We start from the raw sequence: 25,637 nt of genomic DNA on the forward strand, positions 1-25,637 counted from the left end.
CCTCCCCTCCCCCCTTCGATCACCGCTTGCAGAGGCAATAAAGTCATTGTTGTTTCAAATTCATGCATTCTTTATTACTTCATCACACAAATGGGGGGATAACTGCCAAGATAGCCTGGAAGGCGTGGTGGAGGAGGGAAGCACCGGGTGGGGTGGTGGAGGAAGGGAGGAGGGAAGGACAAGGCCACACTAAAGTTCAAAAGTTATTGAATGCCAGCCTTCTGTTGCTTGGGCAATCCTCTGGGGTGGAATGGCTGGGTGCCCGTAGCCTCCCACCGTGTTCTTGAACGTCTGGGTGAGGAGGATATGGAACTTGGGGAGGAGGGCAGGAGGTTATACAAGTGCTGCAGCGGCGGTCTGTGCTCCTGCTGCCTGTCCTGCAGCTCCACCAGATGCCTGAGCATGTCAGTTTGCTCCCCCATTAGCCTCAGCACTGCATCCTGCCTCCTCTCAGCATGCTCCCCGTCCATCCTCTCATTGCATTCATTTAACTTTCCTGGACTCTGCCATTGTTTGCCTCCGCACATTCTGCTGAGCTCTTTCAGTGCGGGAGGACTGCATGAGCTCTGAGAGCATCTCGTCACGAGTGCGTTTTTTTCGCCTTCCAATCTGCGCTAGTCTCTGGGATGGAGATGATAGGGGGAATGTAGAAACATTTGTAGCTGCGGGAGAAAAAAGAGGGAGAGTAGTATTTAAAAAGATACTGTGATGGGTTGGATCACAGAAATCCTCCTGGGAGCTGCCACCTGATGTGCCAAGACTACTTTTACCGCTGCCTTCCCTGCCACCTCAGGACCCCAGCACCCTGTCTTGCTGAGCCAGACACTTCTGTCTACTCCAACAAAGACACAGGGTCTGAATTACTTGCTCCAAAGCTGCAGGTTTACCTGAAAGCAGCTAACAGAACTGTTCCTGTCTTTAACACTCAGATGCCCAACTCCCAATGGGGTCTAAATCCAAACAAATCCATTTTACTCAAACTGTTCACCCTTTATAACACTGATAGAGAGATATGCACAGTTGTTTGCTTCCCCAGGTATTAATACAAACTCTGAGTTAACTAATAAGTAAAAAGTTATTTTATTAAATATAGAAAGTAGGATAAGTGGTTCCAAGTAGTAACAGACAGAACAACGTAAGTCACCAAGCAAAATAAAATAAAATGCACAAATCTATGTCTAATCAAACTGAATACAGATAATCTCACCCTCAGAGATGCTTCAGTAAGTTTTTTTTCTCAGACTGGACACCTTCCAGGCCTGGGCACAATTCTCTCCCCTGATATAGCTCTTGTTCCAGCTCAGATGGTAGCTATGGGATTCTTCATGATGGCTTCTCTCCTCTCTCCTGTTCCACCCCTTAAATATCTTTTGCATAAGGCGGGAATCCTTTGTCCCTCTGGGTTCCCACCCCTCCTCACTGGAAAAGCACCAGATTAAAGATGGATTCCAGTTCAGGTGACATGATCACATGTCACTGTAAGACCCTAATGCTTCATTCGTCCCAGCCTGACTCACAGGAAGGTCTGCCTGCAAACAGAGCCATCTACAGTCAATTGTCCTGGTTAATGGGAGTCATCAAGATTCGAAACCACCATTAATGGTCCACACTTTGCATAATTACAATAGGCCCTCAGAATTATATTTCTAGTTTCAGATACAAGAGTGTTACCTTTATACAAATAGGATGCTCAAACTCAGTAGATTATAAGCTTTGTAATGATATCTTACAAAAGACCTTTTGCATGAAGCATATTCCAGTTATGTTATATTCACTCATTAGCATATTCTTATAAAATCTTATAGACTGTAACGTCACAGGTACATTTTAGAGAACAAAGGTAAGACTATTTCACACTGAATCAAGCGATTCACATTACATGGCACATGTGCTTTTGCTACAAGGTTGCATTTTGCCTCTTATATTGAGTGCCTGCCGGTTTGGTGTGAGACATCACACACTCTTGGCTGGGCAACAGAATTCAGCTTGCAGACAGCCAAGGTAACACAAAGGGTTTGGGCTTCTTCAAACTTCATAACATGTGGGAATGGTTTCAAACAGCAGCGCCTTCCTTTCCCATACCAAGCGGCCGTTGGGTTGGCCGTTTAAAAGGAAGGGCTGCGGTTTTAGGGTGAATGTGCAGCACAATCCAACCTCCCCTCCCAATTCTCTGCGATGATTGCTTCACCCCGCACACCACCGCGGGGCTAGTATTAAGGAAGATCCCTGTCAGCCAAACGCAAACAGCTCAGCATGAACAGGTCTCCCCACACTGCAAGGCTAACAGTGGGGATGATTTATTTTCAGCCAAAGGCAAACAGCCAAAGCCCGGCCCATTTGCTACAAGGTTTTGTTCTGCAGTGATTCCAGACTACTTGCTACTGGCTTGGCGTGGTAAATTAATCATTAAACACGCCTGCTTTTAAACCTTGTATTATATTTATAAAGGTACACTCACCAGAGGTTCCTTCTCCGGCTTCATGGTCCCGGAGCCCGCCTTGGGAGGGAATTGGCTCCAGGGTGATGAACAGTTCCTGGCTGCCAGGGAGAAGGGATTCTCCACTTGCCTGCTATCCTCAACCTCCTCCTCCTCATCTTCAAACTCCTCATCCCTGTTGCGTGAGACTCCCCCCTTTCAGGTCTCCACGGACAGTGGTGGGGTAGTGGGAGGGGCCACCCCTAGAATTGCATGGAGTTTATCATAAAACCGGCATGTATGGGGCTCTGACCCGGAGCACCTGTTTGCATCCTTTGTTTTTTGGTAGGTTTGCCTCAGCTCCTTAACTTTCATGCGGCACTGCTGTGTGTCTCTGTTGTGGTATCTGTCCATCATGCCCTTGGAGATTTTGGCAAATATATTGGTATTTCGTCTTTTGAAATGGAGTTCTGCCTGCATGGATTCTTCTCCCCATACAGTGATCAGATCCAGTACCTCCCATTCTGTCCATGCTGGAGCTCTTTTGTGATTCTGGGACTCCATGGTCACCTGTGCTGATGAGCTCGCCTTGGTGGCCAAACAGGAAATGAAATTCAAAAGCTCCCGGGGCTTTACCTGTCTACCTGGCCAGTGCATCTGAGTTGAGAGCGCTGTCCAGAGTGGTCACAACAGAGAACTCTGGGATAGCTCCCGGAGGCCAATACTCCAAGGAATGGGTTTATGCCATGATTGTCTGTTGAGGTGTACCTATGCTAGCCTTCTGGAAGGTGTTTACATGAGTACCTCATACTTCTTAGTGTCCTGTGGCACCTTATAGACTAACAGACGTATTGGAGCATAAGCTTTCGTGGGTGAATACTCACTTCGTCAGACGCATGACACAGATGCAGACATGCATCTGACGAAGTGGGTATTCACTCACGAAAGCTCATGCTCCAATACATCTGTTAGTCTCTAAGGTGCCACAGGACTGTTGCTTTTTACAGATCCAGACTAATATGGCTACCCCTTTGATACTTCATACTTCTTAGATGTGAGTGTGTTTTTCCCGAGTTCCTGTGCTGGACAATGAACTTATAGGCAAGCATCTGCTTCATGACAAGGTCTGCCTTATGCTCATAGTCTGGTTTTTGCTGACTTTGGTTCAAGCCTCGGGTCTTGCTCCCGGCTCTTTGCTGCATCTACCAGCCTAGTTATTCCAGAAAAGCTGAGCAATCACAATCCAGCTTGCCAGTTTTGCACGATGAGTCATTTCAGTTCAGCAAACAGAAGGGGATCCGTAGTGAGCAAAACTGGATGGGGAAATCACTGATTCATTGCATGCAGCCAGCAAAGTTTCTTCCTCATTGCGCAGAGCTGACTTTCCCCAGCCTCAGTAGAACTGGATCAGAGAGCCCGGGGTATGCAGAGATGCAGCTCCCACTGAAATCACTAGTGCTGTCTCTGTGTTGGGAAGGTAGACCCCAAAATGTCTGCACCTGATCTATGCTAGTTCTTCCACCTGTGCTTCCACCAACACACTTGCGCTTACACCATTGTGGGAGAAGGGGGAATCAAATCATCCAGTGCAGACAAAGCCTCCAGGCTACTAGTTTTCCTTAGTATCATTTGTGCGGCATTGATTTCATCATGTATTTCACTTCCAGCCCAGTCAGCTTTCATTTAAAACAACAATGGTTACAGAAAACGCTGGACACTACCCGCTCAAATATAAACAGGACCCAGATTTAATTACTTGTCAGATTGCATGATTTGTTTAAGACCATCTGGTGATTTCAGGTGTCCTCATTCATGATGAATAAACATGTGGGGTGAGCTGTGTTGTTTGTATTACAGGAGCACACAGAGGGTCTAACGGAGATGAGCCGCCCATCCCCTTGTGCCAGGTGCTGCATAGACATCATCAGAACATGAGTGAGACAGAGTGAGAGGGCCAGTTCCTGCCCCAGCAAGCTTACAGTCTAAAAAGACAAGCCAGACCGAGGGTGGGAGAAAGGTGGCGAGCTGAGATACTGGTCAGTTAAGAGCTCAGCTCCCCTCCAAGCACCAGACTAAATAGCCAGGGTTTCCAATAGACCTCATAATGCTGCACATGTGAAAGGCCAAAGTGGAAGCTGAGCTGTTCTTGAGCTCCAGCCCCAGCTGTGGGTCCTGGAGGGGAAGCCTGGCCCCACATCAAACAGAGCATCTGGGCTAAACCCAAGAACTGAAGTAAGAGCTCTGGCATCACAGTCCAGTGTTTTAACCACAAAGCCAAAGGAAGAGGATATGGCTTGGAGTCTTTACGTGCAAATGACGCCTTAATGCAGGGGTCGGCAACCTTTCAGAAGTAATGTGCTGAGTCTTCATTTATTCACTCTAATTTAAGGTTTCACGTGCTATCAATACATTTTAATATTTTTTAGAAGGTCTTTCTCTATAAATCTATATATTATATAACTAAACTAGTGTTGTATTGTAAAATAAACAAGGTTTTCAAAATGTTTAAGAAGCTTCATTTGAAATTAAATTAAAATGTTGATCTTATGCAGCCGGCCCACTCAGCCCACTGCTGGTCTGGGGTTCTGTTCACCTAGGCCGGCAGTGGGCTGAGCAAAGCCTGCGTCCAGGACCCTGGCTGGCAAGTGTCCAGCAGCCAGAACCCCAGACCGGCAGTGGGCTGTGTGGGGCCGGCTGCTGGGACCCCAGACAGGCAGTGGGCTGTGCGGGGCCGGCTGCTGGGACCCCAGACCGGCAGTGGGCTGTGTGGGGCCGGCTGCTGGGACCCCAGACCGGCAGTGGGCTGTGCTGGGGCTGCTGCTGGGACCCCAGACCTCGGCGTGGGCTGATGTGGCTCAGCCGTTTGCCCACTTAGGGGTTCCTACCGCCGGCTGCTATCAGCCGGGATCTGATGCCGTCCACTCAGCATCGCAGCCATGTTGGGTCCAGCCCACTCCCACATGACAGTGAGATACCTACCCCCTGGTTCTGCCCATTCTCTCCCTACTTCTGGCACACAATGAGCACAGGGCCGGGGGTTAACGAAACGGGTCTGGCCAGGAGCTAAGCAAGAATGGGGGCGTTCAGGGTTGGCGCAGGCAGGTTTGGGTAGTATGGGGACACCCAGCCTCGCACCCAACGGCCACACTTACGTCCCCAGCTCCAACCATGATCTTACAGCCGCGTGGGCAGCCCCCAATAGCGATAGTGGTACACATGGGAAATGGGAGGGGTCAGGAGCTCGCCATTTGGTGCTCACGGTTGAGGGCGGGGATGTGGGACTGGGATCGGTTTTTTTGGAATGGTGGAAGGGGGCAGGATGCGGTGCAGAGTGGGGCTGGGTATGTGTGGTGAGTGCCAGAGGTCTCAGGGCTGGGGGTCCGTGGGGGTGGGGGGGGTGAAGGAAAGGCAAGCAGAGGTTCTGGGTGTGTATGAGGGAGGTACAGGGCAAAGGCAGGGGCCTGCGGGTGTGTGTGGGGGGGTGGAGACTGCTCGGGCTCAGGGCAGAGGGCTGTGGTGTGTGTGTGCGGGGGATCAGGACTCGAGGTAGAGGGCTGGGTGACTGTCTCCCTCAGAACCTCCAACCCCCTCCTCCTTGTCCCTGACTACCCCTCCTGGGACCCCTGCCCTAACTGCCCCCCAGGACCCATCCCCTATCTAGCCTCCCTGCTCCTTGTTCCGCCTGACTGCTCCCCTAGGATCCTACCCCCTACTGTCCCCTGACTTCCCCAACCCTTATCCACACTGCCCACCCCCAGGCAGACATCCTGGACTCCCATGCCCCATCCCACCACTCCCTGCCCCCTGACCAGGTCCCCCAGAAACTCGAACCCATACCCTGCTCCCTGCTGCCACAACCCTCTCCCACACCCCTGCCTCCTGACAGCTCCCCGCACCCCCAAACTTCCGACTCATCCAACCCCCCAGGTCCTTGCCCCTGACCACCCCCCAGAGACCCCTACCCTAACTGACCCCACCGAGATGCCTCTGTCCCGTCCCTGACTTGCCCGACCCCTATCACACCCTCTCCCTAACAGACCCCGGACCTCTCATGCCTCATCCACCCCCCCCCGCTCCTGCTTCCCCTCTTCCAGAAACCCCCTCCCTTAGCACCTGTCGCCTGGGATCCCATCCCCTATCCAACCCCCCTGCTCCCTGTCCCCTGACTGCCCCCACCCCTTATCCACTCCCTCCCCGTCCCAGACCCCTTACCATGAGGCTCCAAGCAGAGCCAGATACACTACTCTGTGGGAGCGCACAGCCCCGCCCCTCAGAGCACTGCGCATGCAGCGGCAGGGCTCTCAGTGAGTGGGGACTGTCATTTCCTCCCCACGGAGCCAAACACTGCTCCACGGGAGCACACAGCCCCGGCCCCCAGAGCTCTGTATGTGCAGCGGCAGGGCTCCAGGGGAGGGGAAAAGGCAGGAGAGGGACCGGTGGCTTGCTGCACTCGGCCCAGTGCTCCAGCCCGGGACTGCGGACCCCACGGCTTGCTGCACTGGGCAGGATTTTTAATGGCACGCGGAGTCCCAGCAGGCAGCCGCTTGCCATTAAAAATTGGCTCGCGTGCCGTCTTTGGCATGCGTGCCATAGATTGCCGACCCCTGCCTTAATGTAATCCATATTTTCATTCCTAGAAAGGTTTGTTATGCTTCTCGATTCTGACATAATACAGAGTGATTCCTCTCCTCTGGACCCTTTCCCATTTCTCCACATTCTTCCTAAATGGTGGTGCCCATAACTGGACACCACGCTCCACTGGGGCTTCACCTGTGCCAAGCAGAGTGGGACAACGACCTCTTGTGTCTTACATGCCACACTCCTGTTAACACATCCCAGCATCATATTAACCTTTTGTGCAGCTACATCACACTGCTGAGTCCTGTGCAGTTTGTCATCCATTGTAACCCCCCAGATCTTCTCCAGCCGTGTGACCATCTAGCCAGTTATTCCCCAGTTTGTAGTTGTACATGTGATTTTTTCCTTCCTAACTGAAGTACTTTGCACTGTCTTTATTGAGTTTCACCTAGTTGATTTCAGACCAGTTCTCTAATTTGTCAAGGTCCTTTTGAGTTCTGTCCCTGTCTTCCAAAGTGCTTGCAACCCTTCCCAGCCTGGTGTCTGCAAAATTTATCAGTCTACTCTCCACTCCGTTATCCAAGTAATTAATGAAAATATTGACTAGTACCAGACCCAGGACTGATCCCTGTGAAACCCCATTTGATACACCTTCCCAATTTGACAGCAAACCATAGATATCCACTCTTTGAATATGGTCTTTCAACCAGTTGTTCACCCACCTTACAGTAAATTCATCTGGACCACATTTCCCTAGGTTGCTTATGAGAATGTGTCAAAAGTGATACTAAAATCAAGCTATATCACATCTACTACTTCCCCCATCCACTAGGTCACTAACTCTGCCAAAGAAGGGAATTAAGTTGGTTTGGCATGATTGTTCTTGATAAATCCATGCTGACTGTTCCTCATAACCCTATGCTCCTGCAGATACTTATAAATTGATTGTTTTAATAATTTGCTCCAGTAACTTTCCAGGTATTGAAATTAGACTGACTGGCCTATTAATTCCCCAGGTACTCCTCATTCCCCTTCTGAAGATAGGTACTATGTTTGCTGTTCTCCAGTTTTCTGGGGCCTCTCCTCTCCTCCAGAAGTTCTCAAGAAAAGTGCTAATAGCTTCAAAATGGCTTCAGCTATTTCCTTAACTACCCTAGGCTGAATTTCACCAGGCCCTGTTGACCTGAATACATTTAACCCTAAATATTCTTTAATCTGTTCTTTACCTATTTTGACTCATGTTCCGTCCCCCTGGTTGTCAATTTTGATTGTGTTGAGTATCTGGTCACCATTAACCTTCTTCGTGAATACTGAAGCAAAAGAGGTATTACACACCTCAGCTTTCTTGATGTTATCTGTTATTATCTCTCCTTCCCTGCTAAGTAGCGAACCTGCATTTTCCTTCATCTTTCTCTTGCTTCTAAAGGATGTGTGTAGAGAAACTCTTATTGCCTTTAATGTCCCTGGTCAGGTGTAACTCATCTGATTGTGTCCCTGCACATTTGTGCTGTTCTTTGTTACTCCTCCTTAGCAGTTGGATCAGGGTTCCACTTTTTGTAAGATTCCTTTTTGATTTTCAGGTCATTAAAGAGCTCCTCATGGAGCCATATAAACCTCTTACTGTTCTTCCTAGATTTCCTTTGCATCAGGATAGTTCACAGTTGTGTCTTTAACTCTGTCTCTTTGAGGAACTACCAAGTCTCCTGAACTCCTTTTTCCTTTAGATTTGCTTCCCACGGGACTTTACCTACCAGTCCTCTGAGTTTGTCAGTCTGCTTTTTAGAAGTCCGTTATCCTTATTCTGCTGCTCTGACTCCTTCCTTTCCTTAGAATCATTAAATCTATCATTTCATCATCACTGTCACCCAGACTGCCTTTCACCTTCAGGTTCCCTGCCAATTCCTCCCTGTCAGTCAGAATCAACTCTATCATGTCTGTTCCCCTGGTTACTTCGTCCACTTTGTGGAACAAACGTGGTCCCTGATACATTCCAAGAACATACTGGAAATGTGTTTTGCTGTATAACTTTCCCAACAGGTGTCCGGGTAGTTAAAGCACCCCATTACTACTAGGCCCTGTGTTTTGGGTATTTCAGTTTTGTGACTCTCTACTGAATCTTTTGCAATTTGTCAACATCTTTTCTGAAGTGCAGCCACAAGAACTGGTCCCAGGCTGCAGGGATCTTCTCACTAACACTGGGACTGATGTCCAGCTAGCTGGCATTTCTCTGTTTGTTTCTCTGGCCGTGGCTTGGCAAATTCTGAAACCTACACCTAATCCATTCCCAAATGCCAGGGAATGTTCGAGGGAGCAGTGGGAAGAGCCCTATTGATTCTGGTGAAAATCAGAAACCTGGGAATACCAGGTTTACACTAACGTCAGCACCAGAGTTCCTGCTTGCTGCTGGGACCAGAGGAAGGTCTCCGGCACACCCTGCTGCTTCCTGAAGAGATGAGAGGCAGCAGCTTACTACAGGGTCCTTGCTTCCTTGCTTTCGTAGGCTGAGCCATATACCCAGCCGCCCCCACACCCCACTTTGGTCAGCTCTTTGCCAGCCAATGCCAAAAGATGTGATGCCCTCCATTCCGGCCAGTTCCCCCCCACCCAGCTGGGACCCTTGCTTCCCCCATCCTATCCTGGCCAGGCCCCCCAGCCTGTAGCAGATTAGCCAATGGGCTGATGGGGCCTGTGGGCCTGGGCCCGGCCAATTGGGGGGCCCTGGAAAAATAAGTGCCCAAGCAGAAACCCACTGTAGGGTGGAGGAAGCCTGGAGCCCTGGCAGAAGCCACAGGGTGGGCAGGGGAAGCCCCAGCACCCTGACCCTGATACCCGTCAGAAGCACCAGGCAGGCTGGTGGGGCGAGGGATGCCCCAGTGTGGCCGTGGCCCCAGAAGTGCAGGAGCTTTCGTTCCCTGCCATGGCCTCAGGGTTCTGGGAGCTCTCATTCCCCTCTGTGGCCGTGGGGCTGTGGCAGGGGGCGGAGTTTCTCCAGTTTTGAGGCTACAGTGGAGGGCGCGTGGGGAGGGAAGGGCAGAAAGGAGTAAGGATCACAGGGTCCTAGAAACTGGGCTCCAGGCCAAGCCCAGACATCTACACTGCAATTAAACAGCCCTTTAGCCTGCACCCTGTGAGCACAAGTCAGCTGGCCTGGGGGCCAGCTGGGGTGTCTAACTGAAGCATAGACATACCTGAAGGCTACTGATGAAAATTGCTCTATAAGAGTCGGGGGACGGGGCCTGTTAATTAGTATTATTTATTCTGCACCCATTTCCTTGCCTTAAATTTTCTTCATGGTAGTGTCCTTCTCCCACCTCCCGAGCATTTCAGCACACTAGACTTAGCCTGAACCTGAATGAAGCTGACTGCTAGCAATTTGAGCTGAGCGAATAGTTGTTTTTTCAGTTTGGTGGCCAAACAGACAATCCAAAAAAGAAAATTTGGTTTGTTTCTAACCAGATCTGAATTTGCAGGGGGGCGGGGGGGCGGGTTCTCGCCAAGACAAAAAACTGGAGAAATGTTGTTCGGGTGACTGTTTGTTCTGATCAGCATTTTGAAACACATTTCAAATCCTAACACTATTTTTGACATAGTTCCATTTAAAAATGTCATTTTTGATTTGACACTTAGTTTCAAAATGCACAACACCTTCAAAAGCCGATCCGGGGAAGTTACATTCCTAACTCTGCTAGGCTCCAAAAATCATGGAGTGAATAAAGACTCTGGATTTATGGTTCATTTCAACAATCTGTAACCCAAGAACTCTTCTTTTTCCTACGACTTTGGAAGTATTGACTGCCCACTTCACCTGGAATGTTCTCTTGCAATGCGTTTAAATCCTTATCTGATCCACCTTTGTATTTAGCTGTGACGTTCTAGGTGCCTTTCCTAAAACTGAAGAGCTCTGTGTAAACTCAGAACATGTCACTTTCAGCAACAGAAGTTGGCCCAGTAAAAGATATAACTTCAGCCACTTGCGTCTCTCATATCCTGGAACCAACCCAGCTAGCGCAACACTTCAAACAAGTTTCAGGAGTGTCATTTCAAAATCATTCAGCTCGGTTTCTTTTGTCTACATGAAAAGTTTTGACATTTCCAAAATGTTCGTTCTCATTTTTTTACGCCAAACTGTTCCTCAGACTCAACCTGAATTGATGCCCCAAAAAGTACATTTTTGGTTAATGTACATTTTTTTTTTTTGGGGTTGCCAAAAAAAAGCTTCCCCTAGCTGTATGCACAGTTCTTCCTGGAGTTAATGAAAACTGCCGGCGCTCAGCTGCACCCAGGACTGGACCTCACATTTATAGCAGTGAATTTTGTTAGGAATCATGCTCTGGTGGTGTAGCAAGGTGGGTAGGCTCCACCGGCCTCCTGGCAAACAGGGTTAAACAATTTGTCCTAAGCAGAGCCACATCTTCTGCAGTGATTACGGAGAGATTCAGCTAGCAGGCCTAAGTGATCAGTGGGAGGGTATGCTGGCGGACTGAAGAGACAGGAGGCAGTGCATCTCTCTGGTAGGGCTGGTGCGAGGATGTTTCGCGCCCTAGGCTAAACTTCTACCTTGCACCTCCCCCTCCCCCTGCATCCCAGTCCTGAGGCGTCCACCCCGCGGCAGCTCCCCCCCTCTGCCCTGAGGCCCCCTCCCCGTGGCAGCTCCCCACCCCACGCTCCGCCCTGAGGTACCCCCCCCAACCCAGTTTTCATCCCTGCTCCGTGCACGAGCACGAGCACCCCAAGCACGCCGTGGCTGCTTCACTTCTCCCGCCTCCCAGGCTTGCGGCACCTAAGCTGATTGGCGCTGCAAGCCTGGGAAGCAGGAGAAGTGAAGCAGCTCACCCCTGCCCCACCTCCTCCCCGAGCCACGCCCATGGGCGCTTCATTCTCCGCGTCCCAGGAACTTGCGGCGCAGATCAATCTTTAGGCCCGCAGCTAGGGGCGGTGAGGAAGTGAGGGCCAATGGCTGGTGCTTGGGGAGGAGGCGGGGCAGGGGTAAGCTTGGGGCTGGGGCTTCCCCTGTGTGCCCCCTGGCCCTTACTTGCTGCAGGCGCCCCCCTCCCCCCCCCCGGGATCCCCTGCCCCAGCTCTCTCCACCTAAATGCCGGCAGCGACCTATGCAGCCAAAGTTCTGGCTGCCGCAGTCGCTGCCAAAGAAAATGGCGCCCCCCAAATGCCAGTGCCCTAAGCAACTCCCTAGGTCGCCTAAATGGTTGCACCGGCCCTGCTCTTGGAATAGAAACGTTAGCAGGGAAAGGACTCCAGGAGCTTGCCACAACTGAAGTGAGATGGCTTCCTTATCATCTTCCTGGTTTGGACTGGGAGGAAACTTGAGGGCTTACCTGGGCCACAGTGAAATTACTTGGGGCAGAATTCACTCTCTGGTGGAGAGACAGTAGAAGGTCTATGTCCCACATATGTCCACAGGGCTGAAGCGGGACATTTGTGGGACATAGACCTTGAATTGAAGTGCAGGGTTTTCATCCTTCACTTGCATGCTCCTTTGTGGGGGTCTCCTTCCTAGGCCAGGTTAGCTTCTCAGTATTGATCAACGAGTTTCCTTTTTTCACGTACTTCACCCACTTGTGAAATTTACAAAAATATCTTTATGTCACCATTTCTCTGGGGAATTTCCCAGCTAAACAACACCTTCTTCCTCTTCTGCTCTCTATATCTTGCTCCTCCATCAGCTATGAGGAACCAATCGACACTGAGACACTCAGAGAGAACAGTCCTCCAGTAGGAAGGGCCGGCGGCACGCATCACACAGGTATTGTGCTCAGAGTTCATTTGCAGCTGGCAATATCGAGCTGGCACTTGGGGTTGGGAGTTCCTGAGCAGCAGCATTGCTGTTTTACAAGGCAGCCTCACCTGGAGTGGAGGCATATAGGAGTACAGGACATGCTGTCTTAGAAAAGCTTTGTAATAGGTGGTGCAAACTGGGGATTTGAACTCAGGTACAGCTTGATTCTCAGAGGTGCTGAGCTGAAATCATTGGGAGCTGCAAGCGCTCGGCATCTCTGACAAATATTTGCTTTGAAAGACTAGTTGGCATGGAATATCTATCAATCCTTGATCGATCAATTGATCTACAGGCGATCCAGCTGGCTTGCTTGCTTTCACAAAAAGTTCTCACCCAGATACAGATCTATTTCTCTTTTCACGATACTATCAAAGGGGCAAACATATCAAATCACCCTATTGTTACAGCAAATATTCCTGTTTCCAGGTGTTCTGCCACCAACTCCCTGGCTTTATTGCTACAAGGGCAGATTCAGCAGTGGCGTAAGGGGACACACGGCTGACTAATTTCAGTGGCCTGTATGTTAGGAGACAATCTCTCTTTCTTCCTGGCTGGCTGGAGGTGCACAGGGTGCAAGGGTGATCATCTTTGGTTTTTCCCCCTCAGGTTTCACAGTGAGAAGCAGCCATGGCAGCCGTTCCTGATGTACAGGAGGAGTTGAAGGAGTTCTACAGGTAACCTTGGATTTACTGATTCCCTGTGTTCTAGGGTCTCAGAGCTGGGGATTCTTGCTGGAATTTCAGGGTGAAATTCAGCCCAATACAAAGAAACAGCACGAGGCCTAGGTACCGCTTAAGGCCAGCTTCAGCCCAAACCAGCATAGCAATGCCAGCAAATCTGTGTACTGTTCAGTCTCCTTAGCTTACGATAAGTGTAAATGCCTTCGCCACTCGTCCCTGAACCTGTAACTGCTGTAGAATTTCTTCTCCGGGGAATAACTGGCTTTGTTTGTTTGTCCTTCGCTTACAGTGTGAACGATGAACAGTTCTACGAAGTCGGCCCCCCCTACTTGGGGAAGGTAAGAAGCAGCCTCTCAGTCCAACAGCCCTTCCTGGGGATTTTATACGCTGGTGAAAGAGGGGTCAGGCCCCAGTTAGGTCCCACGTGATGGGGGATAGTGTCCTCCTTGGATCTAGGGGCCATGGAATGTCTGGCTCAGTGAAACTTCACGACTGGGCTATAGCAAAAGCATGTCCAGCAGCAGCTGGCATTCACCCTGGGCCTGTCTGGCTACCCGCTGTTAGCATCCCCTCATCATTCAGCCCCCACCCTCTGGGGGAAACCGAAGGAGGCTGGCTTGCAATCAGTGGTCGTGCTGGCCAGGCAGGTGGCAAGTGGCTGGGGGATGGCTTGATCAGTCTCCCTGGAGCCATCAATCTAGAGGACATCTTGAGGGACACTGGCTGATGCTTCTGTCCCCTGCTGGGGGAAAGTAGAGGTCAGGGCATTCACTGGCAGGGGGAGCTGTGTCTCATGGCCCATTGGCATCAGAGGAGTTGCGCCGTTGCCCATGCGAGCTCTCAGCACAGAACAGGCACTGACAGGAATCCTGGGGTGGGTATGAGAGGAGATTCCTACCACTGGCCCGCCTCATGGAGGGGGAAGAACCTGGCTCAGCCTTGGTGGCTGCAGGGGCTAAAGTAGCTCTTACAGGAGGGCGGGGCAGCAGCTTGTTTCACGGTCTTTTCCTTGCCCACAGAGCTCCAATCAAGGTCCGAGCCCCTGCTCCCTGTCCCAGAGCTATCCAGCCTGCGATGTGGGCATCCAGTTGCAGTTCACAGAGCGGACCTCTAGCAAGGTGTTCCGCAGGTCCGTGGTGCTGGTGGTTGCCATAGAGAAGATGAAAAAGGCATCGAAAGCGAGGCCCTTCACGGACGATGATTTGAGGGGCATCTTGGACACCGTCTTCGGTATGGCCCAGGGGATCCCTGGAGCTAAGCGACCTCATCCAAGGGTTGGGCCTGAGGGGGACACACAAGGGGCTTTGGAGCCCCACTAAAGCCAGCTCTGTGCGCCAGGGGTCCAGTCTCAAGCTACAGAGCTACCAAAGGCATTTATATGACACCAGATTATCTAAGGCCCAGATCCTCAAAGGTATTGAAATCAATGCGAGTTAGGTGAGGCCCTGAGCCCCTCACAATATTTAATGCCTTTATCTCACAGCATCCCTGTGGGGCTAGGCTATTCTCCACATTTTACATGTGGGGGAACTGAGGCACGGATGGACAAAGTGACATGCCCATGGTCACATGGGGAGTCAGTGGCAGAGCAGGGAACTGAACCCAGGTCTGCCATGGTCTAGGCTAGTGCCCTAATCACAAGACCTGTCCAAGCACATTCCCCTTGCTCATCCTTAGTTTCTCCCACAGTGCAATGGAGCTGATGATCAAGTGTTTTGGGATCGATGGGTGAGAACGGTAGAGTCTAATTGTTACCAGTTCATTCCTTCTGGCTCCCAGCAGGAGCACCAGGTGCATGAGACCTGGTTTCTGGAAGGATGAGAGGTCAAGTCCCTCGGATAGGAAAGGGAGGGCTAATATGCACTTTTGCTCCGGTCAGGAAAAGGCACCCGTTGCTGTGGATCACAGGCAGCTCTTCAGTCCCCAGGCTCTGAGCAAATACTTTAACTGTGTGTTGCAGCAAATTCACATCTGCCAGGAACTCTGCACTGAGAAGCAAAGCAGGACTCCAACCCCTGCCCCACAGCACAGGCCCTGCCACTAAAGAAAAGGGGGAATCCCCATTAGGTGTTACCTGTACGGGGCCTGTGACAGGCTTGGCAGTGTTGACTAAATCACAAACACACCCATCAGTTCCTTGCACTCTGAGTCACTCTGGGGACCATGTGCAGGAGAGGCGAGCGTGGGCTCAGAGAATGGGAGTAGGTATTAACCCTTAGGTACTTGTTCTTGTTTTCAGAGACCATCTCCTTTGAGAGTCACAACGTTACCCACGCAGTGGATTCCATTTACCGTTACTTCAGATCCATCTCCTACGAAATACGAGACACTGACCAGAAGTGCTTCAAGCTGGAGGCTCCCGCCCAGCTGGTGGCTGTGCATTTGCAAGGCCCCAACATCAGACACCAAGGTAAGGTCTGGACGATACCCAAGTGTTAGCTCAAACCTTCGCCCAAAATGCTAGCCAAAACTTTGACTTTCCTCCAATGAAGGAACTGAATCTCTGGCGCTCTCCCATGCACTCTACTCATCCGTCTTTGGGCTACATTATTTCTATTCTGGGTGATACCAGAAGCTCCCTGAGAAACCTGATCTGATCAAGTTTCCAGGCTGGATCAGTTTTCACAGGTCTGGTTTCCCATCTGAACTGGCCCTGAGAACATCAAGGACAACCAAAGAGACAGCCACGCCATGCCAGTCCCTTATTAAAGGCCAGAGTGGGCCCCCGGCAGTCCCAAGAGAGGGTCCTTCCTCTATGTTGAACTCCTTGCTCCTCACATCTGCCAAAGGAGCTGGTCTGAATCCTGCACCCTGATTTCCACCCGGGGCCGCCGGATTGGAGAATCTGACCTTCCATATGTTCCAAGCCCCCAGTGAGACCCCCAGGGGCGTACATGCTGCATGGCTTTGGCCCAGGACATTCTGAGCACGTGGGAAGGCAGCCTGCGGAGTGGCTCCCCTAGTTAGCTCCCAGCACTGGCTGCATCTCTCCCCGCAGAATGCAGACAGCCGTTCTCTGTACCATTGCTGATTCTGTATTTTCCCCCATCTTGCAGTGAAGATAAACATGGCTCTCTACAGACCGAAAAGCGGCACAAGCAACCAGAGCTCCATGAGGTTTCCGGTCGCTCTGGGCATCAAGGGGAGAAGTCTCTATCTGTCCTGTGTGCACAATGGCCAGCAACCGATGCTGCAGCTGGAGGTAAGGAGACTGGGGGTTTCCGGGCTCTGGCATCTGTCTTGCCACTCGCTTTCTGAGAAACCAAGAGCTGCCTGCTCAGGAAGTAAAGTGGGTCTCTGCTCTGAGGAGGGCTTGTGGCATCCTGTTTCCGTCATGGCAGGGCCACAGCAAAGTTGCCAGCCCTATAAGCCACCACTGGGCCCTGCGAGCTGAGCGGGGATCCATCTACCTCATGCACCAGCCCCAGTGATAAAGCTAAAGCTTAGTAAATCATTCTGTGGATGATGCACGAGCCGGGCTCGATTCTAACTGCTGCAGCAGATCGGACCGGGACTCACCCTGGCTCTGATCAGGCCCCCATAGGCTGTGGGATCACCCAGCACCCAAACCCATTGCTTCCAAGACTCCCTTCCCCTGGGCGAGAACTAGCAGAATCCCAGGCTGCTTGGGGGACATTCCCAGCCTCCAGCAGCACTGGATATCTGTGGATCCCAGCCCCAGAGCTCCCTGCCCACTCCTCCTCCCCTGGCAATAGGTAGAGCACTGGAGTGGGAACCAGGAGAACTCTTCCTGCTAGATCTGGTTAAAAAGAGAGGCCTGGCGTGGCTCTCTCCTCTGGCCTCTCTTTCTAACCGGGCCTCCCTTTGTGCCACAGGAGGCCGATATCCTGAAGGACGTCGATGGAGCCGAGCTGGAGCGCTTCATCTTCTACAAGGTGGAAAATGAGAGCACGGCCCAGTTCGAGTCGGCCACCCACCGCGGCTGGTACATTTGCACCTCTCCTCAGAAAAACCAGCCAGTCGGCGTCACCAACCAGCTCGGGGAAGTGTTCATCACCAACTTCTTCCTCACTCAGTCCAAGCACTGAGTGCTCATCCCAAACCGGCAGTTACCGGTTTCAGCAGAATCTTTGTATGTACTAAGTACACGGGGGACAGTTGTATTTATGAGTGAGCCCTGGCTCATGATCAGGGGCGGCTCTAGGCATTTTGCCACGCCAAGCACGCGCTTGGTGTGCTGATGCCTGGAGCCGCCCCTGCTCACGGCTCAGAGACGTGATTGTAACACGTCTCTTACATGCATGTACTGTGTCTTTCTGTTTGCTTTGTGCCCTGCCCTATTCTAGAGCATAGACCAGTGGCCCCAGCATCTAGAATTAACCTCTTACTGGCATGGGAGCTCTATATTAGAGCCCTCTTTATTAGAGGCTTATCTTGGTGTCTGTCTCTTCTCTCCCACCTTCCACAGCTTCAGTCGTTTTGCTATCAGACTAATATACACATGTATTAAATAATATAAATATTAGAGACAGAGGAATGGCCATCATCATGCAGCATGATTTTTTTTTCTGTAAAAATACTATTGTGTTGTTGTTTCAATACAAGATTAAATTGCTCTGTTTCACTGTTGGTAACTTCTATTAACATGTTAATTATAAATGAGGGTATTTTTGGAATTTATTTATTGACTAATTTAATATTGCCGGGCTGATTTTTAATAAAAAAACCTGTACTGGTGATCACATTGTTCTGCCTGTAACTTCTGTTGCCTGTGTGCATGGCGGACAACAAACTGGGTTGGACTGGAAGTCAAAGAAAATCCAGATTACCATCTATTTTCATCAAATCATAGAATGTTAAGGTTGGAAAGGCCCTCAGGAGGTATCTAGTCCAACCTCCTGCTCAAAGCAGGACCAACCCCAACTAAATCATCCCAGCCAGGGCTTTGTCAAACCGGGCCTTAAAAACCTCTAAGGAAGGAGATTCCACCAGCTCCCTAGGGAACCCATTCCAGTGCTTCACCACCCTCCTAGTGAAAAAGTGTTTCCTAATATCCAGCCTAGACCTCCTCCACTGCAACTTGAGACCATTGCTCCTTCTTTTGTCATCTACCACCACTGAGAACAGCCGAGCTCCATCCTCTTTGGAACCTCCCTTCAGGTAGTTGAAGGCTGCTATCAAATCCCCCCTCACTCTTCTCTTTTGCTGACTAAATAACCCCAGTTCCCTCAGCCTTTCCTTGTAAGTCATGTGCCCCAGCCCCCTAATCATTTTCATTGACCTCCGCTGGACTCCCTCCAATTTGTCCACATCCCTTCCATAGTGGGGGGCCCAAAACTGGACGCAGTACTCCAGGTGTGGCCTCACCAATGCTGAATAGAAGGGAATAATCATTTCCCTCGATCGGTTGGCAATGCTCCTACTAATACAGCCCAATGTGCCAAATAAAGGATTTGCCACATTTCATGGAGTTCTAGCATTTGCTAATTGTGAGTGTTTGGACAGCTGTCAAAATGCTCCTGGAAGGTGAATTTTGGGGAATTTTAGCACAGATGATTCCATAGCCAAAAATCCCTACTAAAAAATTCATTATTGGTGTGATGAAGTGGGACAATTCTTAATGTTTCCTCTGAATACTGTGCGGGTGCTTCAGTTTCCCCTATGCATTTCTTAAATCTCCAGTGTGCATAAATGGCCAACACTCTGTCTCCTGGCAACAAATGGCTGAGGCCCTTCCCCCTGCAAGGGAATAGCTAAAGGTAAACAAAGAGATCAGGTGACCTCTGGTCCGGGAAAGAGACAAAGGCCAGAAAGGAAGGGCTGGAGGGGGTTTCAGTTTGGAGCTGGCTGGGGACGGGAAGTGAGGGCAGATGGGGTTGTCTGGCTCGCTGGGCCCCAGAAAGGACCCGGCTGAGGGGTCCCATTCTCTGTACCCACAAGCTCTGCTTTAGACCGTGTTCCTCTCATCTAATAAACCTCTGTTTTACTGGCTGGCTGAGAGTCACGTCTGACTGGGAAGTGGGAGTGCAGGACCCTCTGGCTTCCCCAGGACCCCACCTGGGCAGACTCACTGTGGGAATCGCACGGAGGAGCTTATGCTAAATGCTCCAAGGAAAGACCCAGGAGGTGAAGCCGTGTGAGCTTCTTGCCCTGAAGACAGTCTGCTCCAAGGGAGAGAAGGCTCCCCAAAGTCCTGATTGGCTTTGTGGGGAGCAGTTCCAGACCATCCCCCGGGGACTCTGTGACAATTGGCTATTTGTTACTTTTCTGTTTCAAATAGTTCAGTCATCCAACCAGGGTGTAGGAACAATTCCACGTGATTTGGATAAACAGCCACTCGCCAAGAGCTGAAAATCATCTGTCCAAACGATACTGATGCATCTCAAATCAATTTGTAGAAATCAGTATCAATTCCAGAATGATTTGCTAACTAAAAGGGGACACTTGCGTGTCAGGCGCTGACTAAGTACCCTATGTCACTGCAGAGTGACTGGTGCACCAAGAAAATATTAGCCTACTACTACAAGGAGCTAATGAAGCTACTCCTTTAGTTCCAGTGCTAAAAGCATGTGCTTTTGGCATTGCTTGTCTCCAGTTCGGTCCCCACTGATGAGCTGGGGGGAGGACATTGCATGATTAGCCCAAGTGATAAGCATGTTTGTGGCGGGTTGCCCCCCTTTAAGATGCCACCTGATGTGCTGGAATACCACTGAGCCTGCCTGTTCTGCCAGCACGGGCACCTTTTTACCTGGCTTGCTGAGCCAGGCTATTAAGCCTCCTCCAGCACACACATAGGCTTACTGAAATCAGCTCTGGGAAGACTCAGCTTAAAGGACTTGCCCCAGCACTCAGGTGTCCACCTCCGTTGGAGTGCAGACCCAAAGATATATTATGAAATCCGCCTCCTCCCTCAATGTGGTGGAAGGAATGCACAGTCTCTTCCCCTCACCCCCTCCCACGCCCCAATTATGAATCACACAAACAGGGTTATATTATAAACAAGAAATAAATTTATTAACTACAAAAGGTGATTAAAGAGATAGCAAACAGAACAAAGCAGTTTACTAAGCAAATAAAACAAAACATGCAACCTAAGCTTGTTTCACTAAAGAAATTGGTTCAGTAATTTCTCACCCTAGATATTGTTACAGGCAGATTGCAGAAAGTCTTAAAAGTCTCGTCTGCAGCTTGAGACCTCGGATATTATTACTCACAAGCTAGACGCCCTTCCAGCTTGAGCTCAGCCCTTCTCCCCCCAGTTCAATTCTTCCTCCCAGGTGTTTTTCAGTGTCTCTTTGGGTGGGGAGGCAGAGGAGAGCCATGGTGATGTCACTCCCCTGCCTTATATAGCTTTTGTGTAAGGCAGGAACCCTTTGTCTTTCAGTGGAAAAACACTGGCATTCCAAACGGGGGGGAGGAGAACCCAGTACCAGGTGACTCAGGCCCATGTCTCTGCAGTGCTGTGGCAGCCATTGCTTGTAGGCTGAAGACTGAGCTCTTTTACAGACCACTGTCTTTGCTAATGGGCCATTAAGCACTGTCTGGCTTTCTCATTGTTGTACCTGAAGGGCTAGTTGGGGGTGACACCCAAAGTAACCCATTTGAAATACAGATACATAGTTAATATTCCTAAGTTCAGATACAGGAATGCCTACAAATTAGATAATCACGTTCAGTAAATCAGCAGCTTTCCAATGATACCTTACATGAGCCATCTTGAATAAAGTACATCTCAGTTCTGTCAGTTCCATCTCATAAGCATATTTCCATAAAGAATATGGAGTGTAAAGTCACAATGTTCTCAGACCTGACCGTTTCTCCTCTAGAAGCAGAACTGGGTCCATTCATTTCCCCTCCATCTCACACCCTCTCCCCTGCCACTTCAGTCTGGCTTTGCTTCCAGCATTATGTTCCTGTTGCTGGCAATTTGATGGGGCACTCCCCCACCCCCCCCATCATTCGAATTCAAGGGCAGCCATCTAAAAGATTACACCCCCCACTACGTCAGCTCCAGCACCCTCCCTCCCACAATCAGGGGACCGAGGGCTCTATGCTGGCTGCATCATATGCTGGGGAGGAACCTGTACTGCAGCTCTTGGGCAGCCACCTGGAACACGGCACGAGAGATCCCCAAAAGGGGAGCTACCTCTAGACACCTGGCTATGCTCCCAGACCTGCCCCCTACCTGAACCACACACGCAAGAAGTGTGCACAGAGGCCAGCTCAGGGGGTTTCCCTCCCACCCCCAACAGTGAGAGGCTCTGCACTCAGGTCTGTCACAGGGTGACTGGCCCTTTAAGGGCAGGTGGGTCCAGGCAGGTCCTGTGGTTAAAATCAGGCTGGGGGTGGACTGGTGAAGCCTGTGGAGAATGGGGAGACTCCAGGCAGAAAGCCCTGGGAGCTGCTGCTCGACAAAGAGCAGGCAGAGACACATAGAAGCAGGAGGGCTGCATAAGCTGTGCTAGGCTACAGAGAATGTCTGGAGCTCCCTGGCTGAGGATCTGGGGGTGCAGGAGCCAGCTAGGAAGTTTGGAGCGTGGAGAACGTCGAGCCTCAGCAGGGACAGGGTAGGCATCACACACCAAGGGGTGGGAGCCCATTAGGAAGGCTGGGGGAGTGGGACGGGACATGCTTGTGTTTCCTGGTGAACTTGGTTAATCAACCCAGTGCCCTGCCCTGCCCCCAAGCAGGGGTGTGCCTCAACACAGGCTGAAGTTATTGGGGTGCCTAAGAAGGGAAAACTGAGGTAGCAGCAAGTCCAAAGCCAAACTGGGTACGTGGTGCTGCTATGGGGACCTTCAGTAATAAAAATACGAGCCCGTGCTATGTTTAAACGATATATTTAAGGTCGTCTATGCACCTTAGCTGAGAGCAATAGCAGAATCATAACCCTTTTCTACACTAGAAGGAGCTAGAAACCCATCCTCTCAGTGTGGTCATACATGATAATACTTAGTCCTGCCTTGAGTGCAGGCACTCGACTAGACAACCTCTGGGGTCCGAGAAGCTAATGACTCCTGTGGATTCCCTGACACGTGGAAGCTCATTGCTTTTTAACTCTGTTGCACCTGGACCTGCTGTCGCTTACACCAGTGTAAACCAGGTGTCAGTGGTGCATGGCGTGCAGCTGGTATATGAGAGAGGAGAGGCCGGCTGGGGTGTGTTATTTTGGCCAAGAGCCCAAATACGATGCTGCTGAAGATTGCAGTCCCATTGTGCTTGGTGCTGTACAGACAAATAGCAAAGGATAGTTGGGAGAACGTAGAGTCTAAAGAGACAATAGGAGGCGTGGGGAGGAGTGACTTGCCCATACAGAGCTGAGTGGTCACACTGGGAGGTGAGCCTATCTCCACTGCTGCCTATTATATCCCCCAACTACTGAGCTGCGGAGCTGGTTGTGCCCGGGGATTTTGCTTAGATTGCTTAGCCGGGAAAGGCCCTTGGCATCCTTTTGTGTCGCTCAGCACCTGACCAGACACATCCACTTGAGAATTTCCCGAGGCGGAGAGCTCCATAGGTACTGGCACGCTGGCTTTTCAGGGAACGGAATTGCCCAACAGCGCAGGAAATATCATTCCGAACAGATGGTTCCGTCCCTGTTCCAGAAGAATAGCTAGAAACTCATTCTGCTCCTTTGCACTCAGACCTTTTTACGCAGCCCTAATATAAATGGGAATATGGCCTGGGCCAGAAGGGGCCATTGTGGGCTGACCCTCTGAGTTACCCAGGCCCGGGAACCTCGCCCAGTGATTCCTGCAGCCAGACAAATGAGCTGTAGTTAGAGCCTGGCTTCCAGTCTTTGAAGACCTCGCAGGACAGTGAATTCACCACATCCAGGCCAGTGGTTAATTACAAATCTGTGCCTTGTTTCTAGTCTGAATTTGTCTAGCTTAAACTTTGAGCCCTGAGAGCTCGTTATGCCTTTTTCTGCTAGATTAAAAAGCCATCTACTATCTGAACTCTCTTCCCTTGGTAGTTTGTTCCCAGGGCCAGTCACCTCATACTTTAAAAAAAAAAAAAATTGCACCTTAGTTCCAATTTAAATTTTTCTACCTTCATGTCCCAGCCATGGGATGTTCTGCCTTTATCTGCGAGGTGAAATTTAGCAGGGATCTCTCCCTAGGTAAGTTTATAGAGTTTGAAACACTGACGTTCCTGGAAGCCCCCAATTCTGACGGAAAGAAGAGTTTGCCTGTTACAATACACTGTTGTGTCTATGCAACCATAGGCGGCAGGTTATATACATTTGCGGTGCTCAGGCACCAGCAATATTCAGGGCCGGGTGCCCTACTCCAGCAATATTTGGAGCTGGGTCTCTCCCTCAGACCTGCCTGGATCAGGCCCCAGCCCCCGCCTGCCACCCCTCCCCTTACATGTTTCCCCCCATTCCAGGGCTGCGTCCCTGCCTGACAGAAGCAGCGCGATGCCTGCCGGAGTAGAACAGCTCCCGGCAGAACTGCTGTCTGCTGCCCCAGCGTCCTAGTACCCGCCATTCACTAATGGCAAGGCAGGCTGCCCTTACCCTGCCCTTCCACCCTAGCCCTGAGCCTCTCCAATGCCCCAAACGCTTCACCCCAGCCAGAGACCTCATCCTCTGCACCCTAATCCTCTGCCCCAGCCCTGAACCCCCTCCTGCATCATGAACCCCTCATCCTCAGCCCCGCAGCCCTCACCCCTTCACTCTCTCCCAGAGCGTGCCCTCCCTCCCCCTTCCCACACACCCCTTTCCACCCCCAAACTCCGTCCCAGAGCCTGCACCCCTCACCCCTTCCTACGCCCCCACCCCCAGCCCAGAGCCTGCACCCGAACTCCGTCCCAAAGCTTGCACCCCTCATCCCCGCCTGCACACTCACTCCCTGCCCCAGCCTAGAGCCTTCACCCTGCACCCCTCCTGCACCCTAATCCCCATCCCAGGACCTGCACCCCAGGCATCCCCCCACAAGCCCCCACCCAGAGCCATAGGCAGGTGGGGGGGGAGTTTGGGGGGGGAGTTGGGGGGCAGGTTCTGGGCACCACCAAAATTTCTACAAACTTGCCACCCATGTATGCAACAGCTTTTCTCTGAACACAGCCCAGTGTCACCGAGTTTGTGCATACACACTGACCTCGCTCAGAGTCAGAGAGGTTAAGCCCAGAAGAGTGATCTCGTCTGACTTCCACTATAGCACAGGTCACCAGTACCACCCAGCACCTGCACGCTGAACTCACGCTGCCTGACTTTGTTGTGTGTAAATACCAGTGCATTCGGGGAAAATCCAGGCAGGTGTCCCATTGTGCCTCAGCAGAAGACATCACAGAGCAACCCAGCAATGCAATATGTAATGTCCAACTAGGCAGAGAATGAAGGAAACTGATTTCCAGAGCTGTTGGAAAACCTATAGTTGTTTTCATCCCTAATCAAGATGAAAAGTCGAAATATCAAAATTTTGCACCAAGTAGAAAGTTCCAAAAAATGTCAATTCACAAACATTGAAACATTTTGTTTCAGTCTAGTTTGCCACTAATCCGTGTTCCTCTGAGCTGCCGCAGTGCCTCATGGGATTTGGCGTTGGAGTGCTTCATGCCTCCTTTTTTCCCTATGGGCTGGGCTCTCTAGCTAACTATATCTCCCATGAGGCACCATGAGGACATGACTCCCATGATGCACCACATTAATTCAACCAGAGATCACAGTGCATCATGAGAACTGTAGTCCAGTCAAGGAGCCTGGCACATAGAGCAGAATAGGGGTTTGAGATAAGACAACTTACCATAGGCCCGACTACACGGGTGCTCCACAGTTGGAGCACCCACCCCCTCTCTTCCCCGCAAGCACCTCCCACCCACCAGTGGCCCCACTGATTCATTCCTCCCCTCCCACCCAGTGCTTCCCATGTGCCATAATCAGCTGTTCCGCAGCATGCAGGAGGCCCTGGAAGGGAGGGGGAGGAGCGGGAATGGGGTGCTCTCCAGGACGGGAGTGGAACTAGGCGGCAAGAGGTGGGGTGGGGGTGCAGCAGGGCAGGGTGGGGGCTTGGGAGAAGTGGTGGAGTGGAGGCAGGGCCTGGGGCAGACTGGGGGCAAGAAGAGGTGGGGCAGGGGTGGGGGCTTAGGGGAAGGGGTGGCATGATGCATAGCGGGGGCTGAGCATCCCTGGGGCAAGGAAGAAGCCAGCACCTGTGCAACCTACAACTCCCATGAGTCACTGTAGCAGCTCTGGCGCATATGT

The 25,637-nt window shown here is 51.0% G+C and overlaps 1 protein-coding gene across 1 annotated transcript; it reads left to right on the forward strand.

The window, feature by feature from the left end:
- Nucleotides 1-12,697: 12,697 nt before the first annotated feature.
- Nucleotides 12,698-18,173, forward strand: LOC116830711 (interleukin-1 beta-like). The gene is made up of 7 exons (XM_032790349.2): nucleotides 12,698-12,755; nucleotides 13,395-13,462; nucleotides 13,758-13,806; nucleotides 14,488-14,698; nucleotides 15,708-15,878; nucleotides 16,525-16,670; nucleotides 17,305-18,173. The coding sequence occupies exons 2-7, from the start codon at nucleotides 13,416-13,418 to the stop codon at nucleotides 17,515-17,517; spliced, it is 837 nt and encodes a 278-aa protein (XP_032646240.1). The 5' UTR covers nucleotides 12,698-12,755; nucleotides 13,395-13,415; the 3' UTR covers nucleotides 17,518-18,173.
- Nucleotides 18,174-25,637: the final 7,464 nt, after the last annotated feature.

Source organism: Chelonoidis abingdonii, chromosome 2 (genome assembly GCF_003597395.2).
Source record: "Chelonoidis abingdonii isolate Lonesome George chromosome 2, CheloAbing_2.0, whole genome shotgun sequence".
NCBI lineage: Eukaryota > Metazoa > Chordata > Testudines > Testudinidae > Chelonoidis > Chelonoidis abingdonii.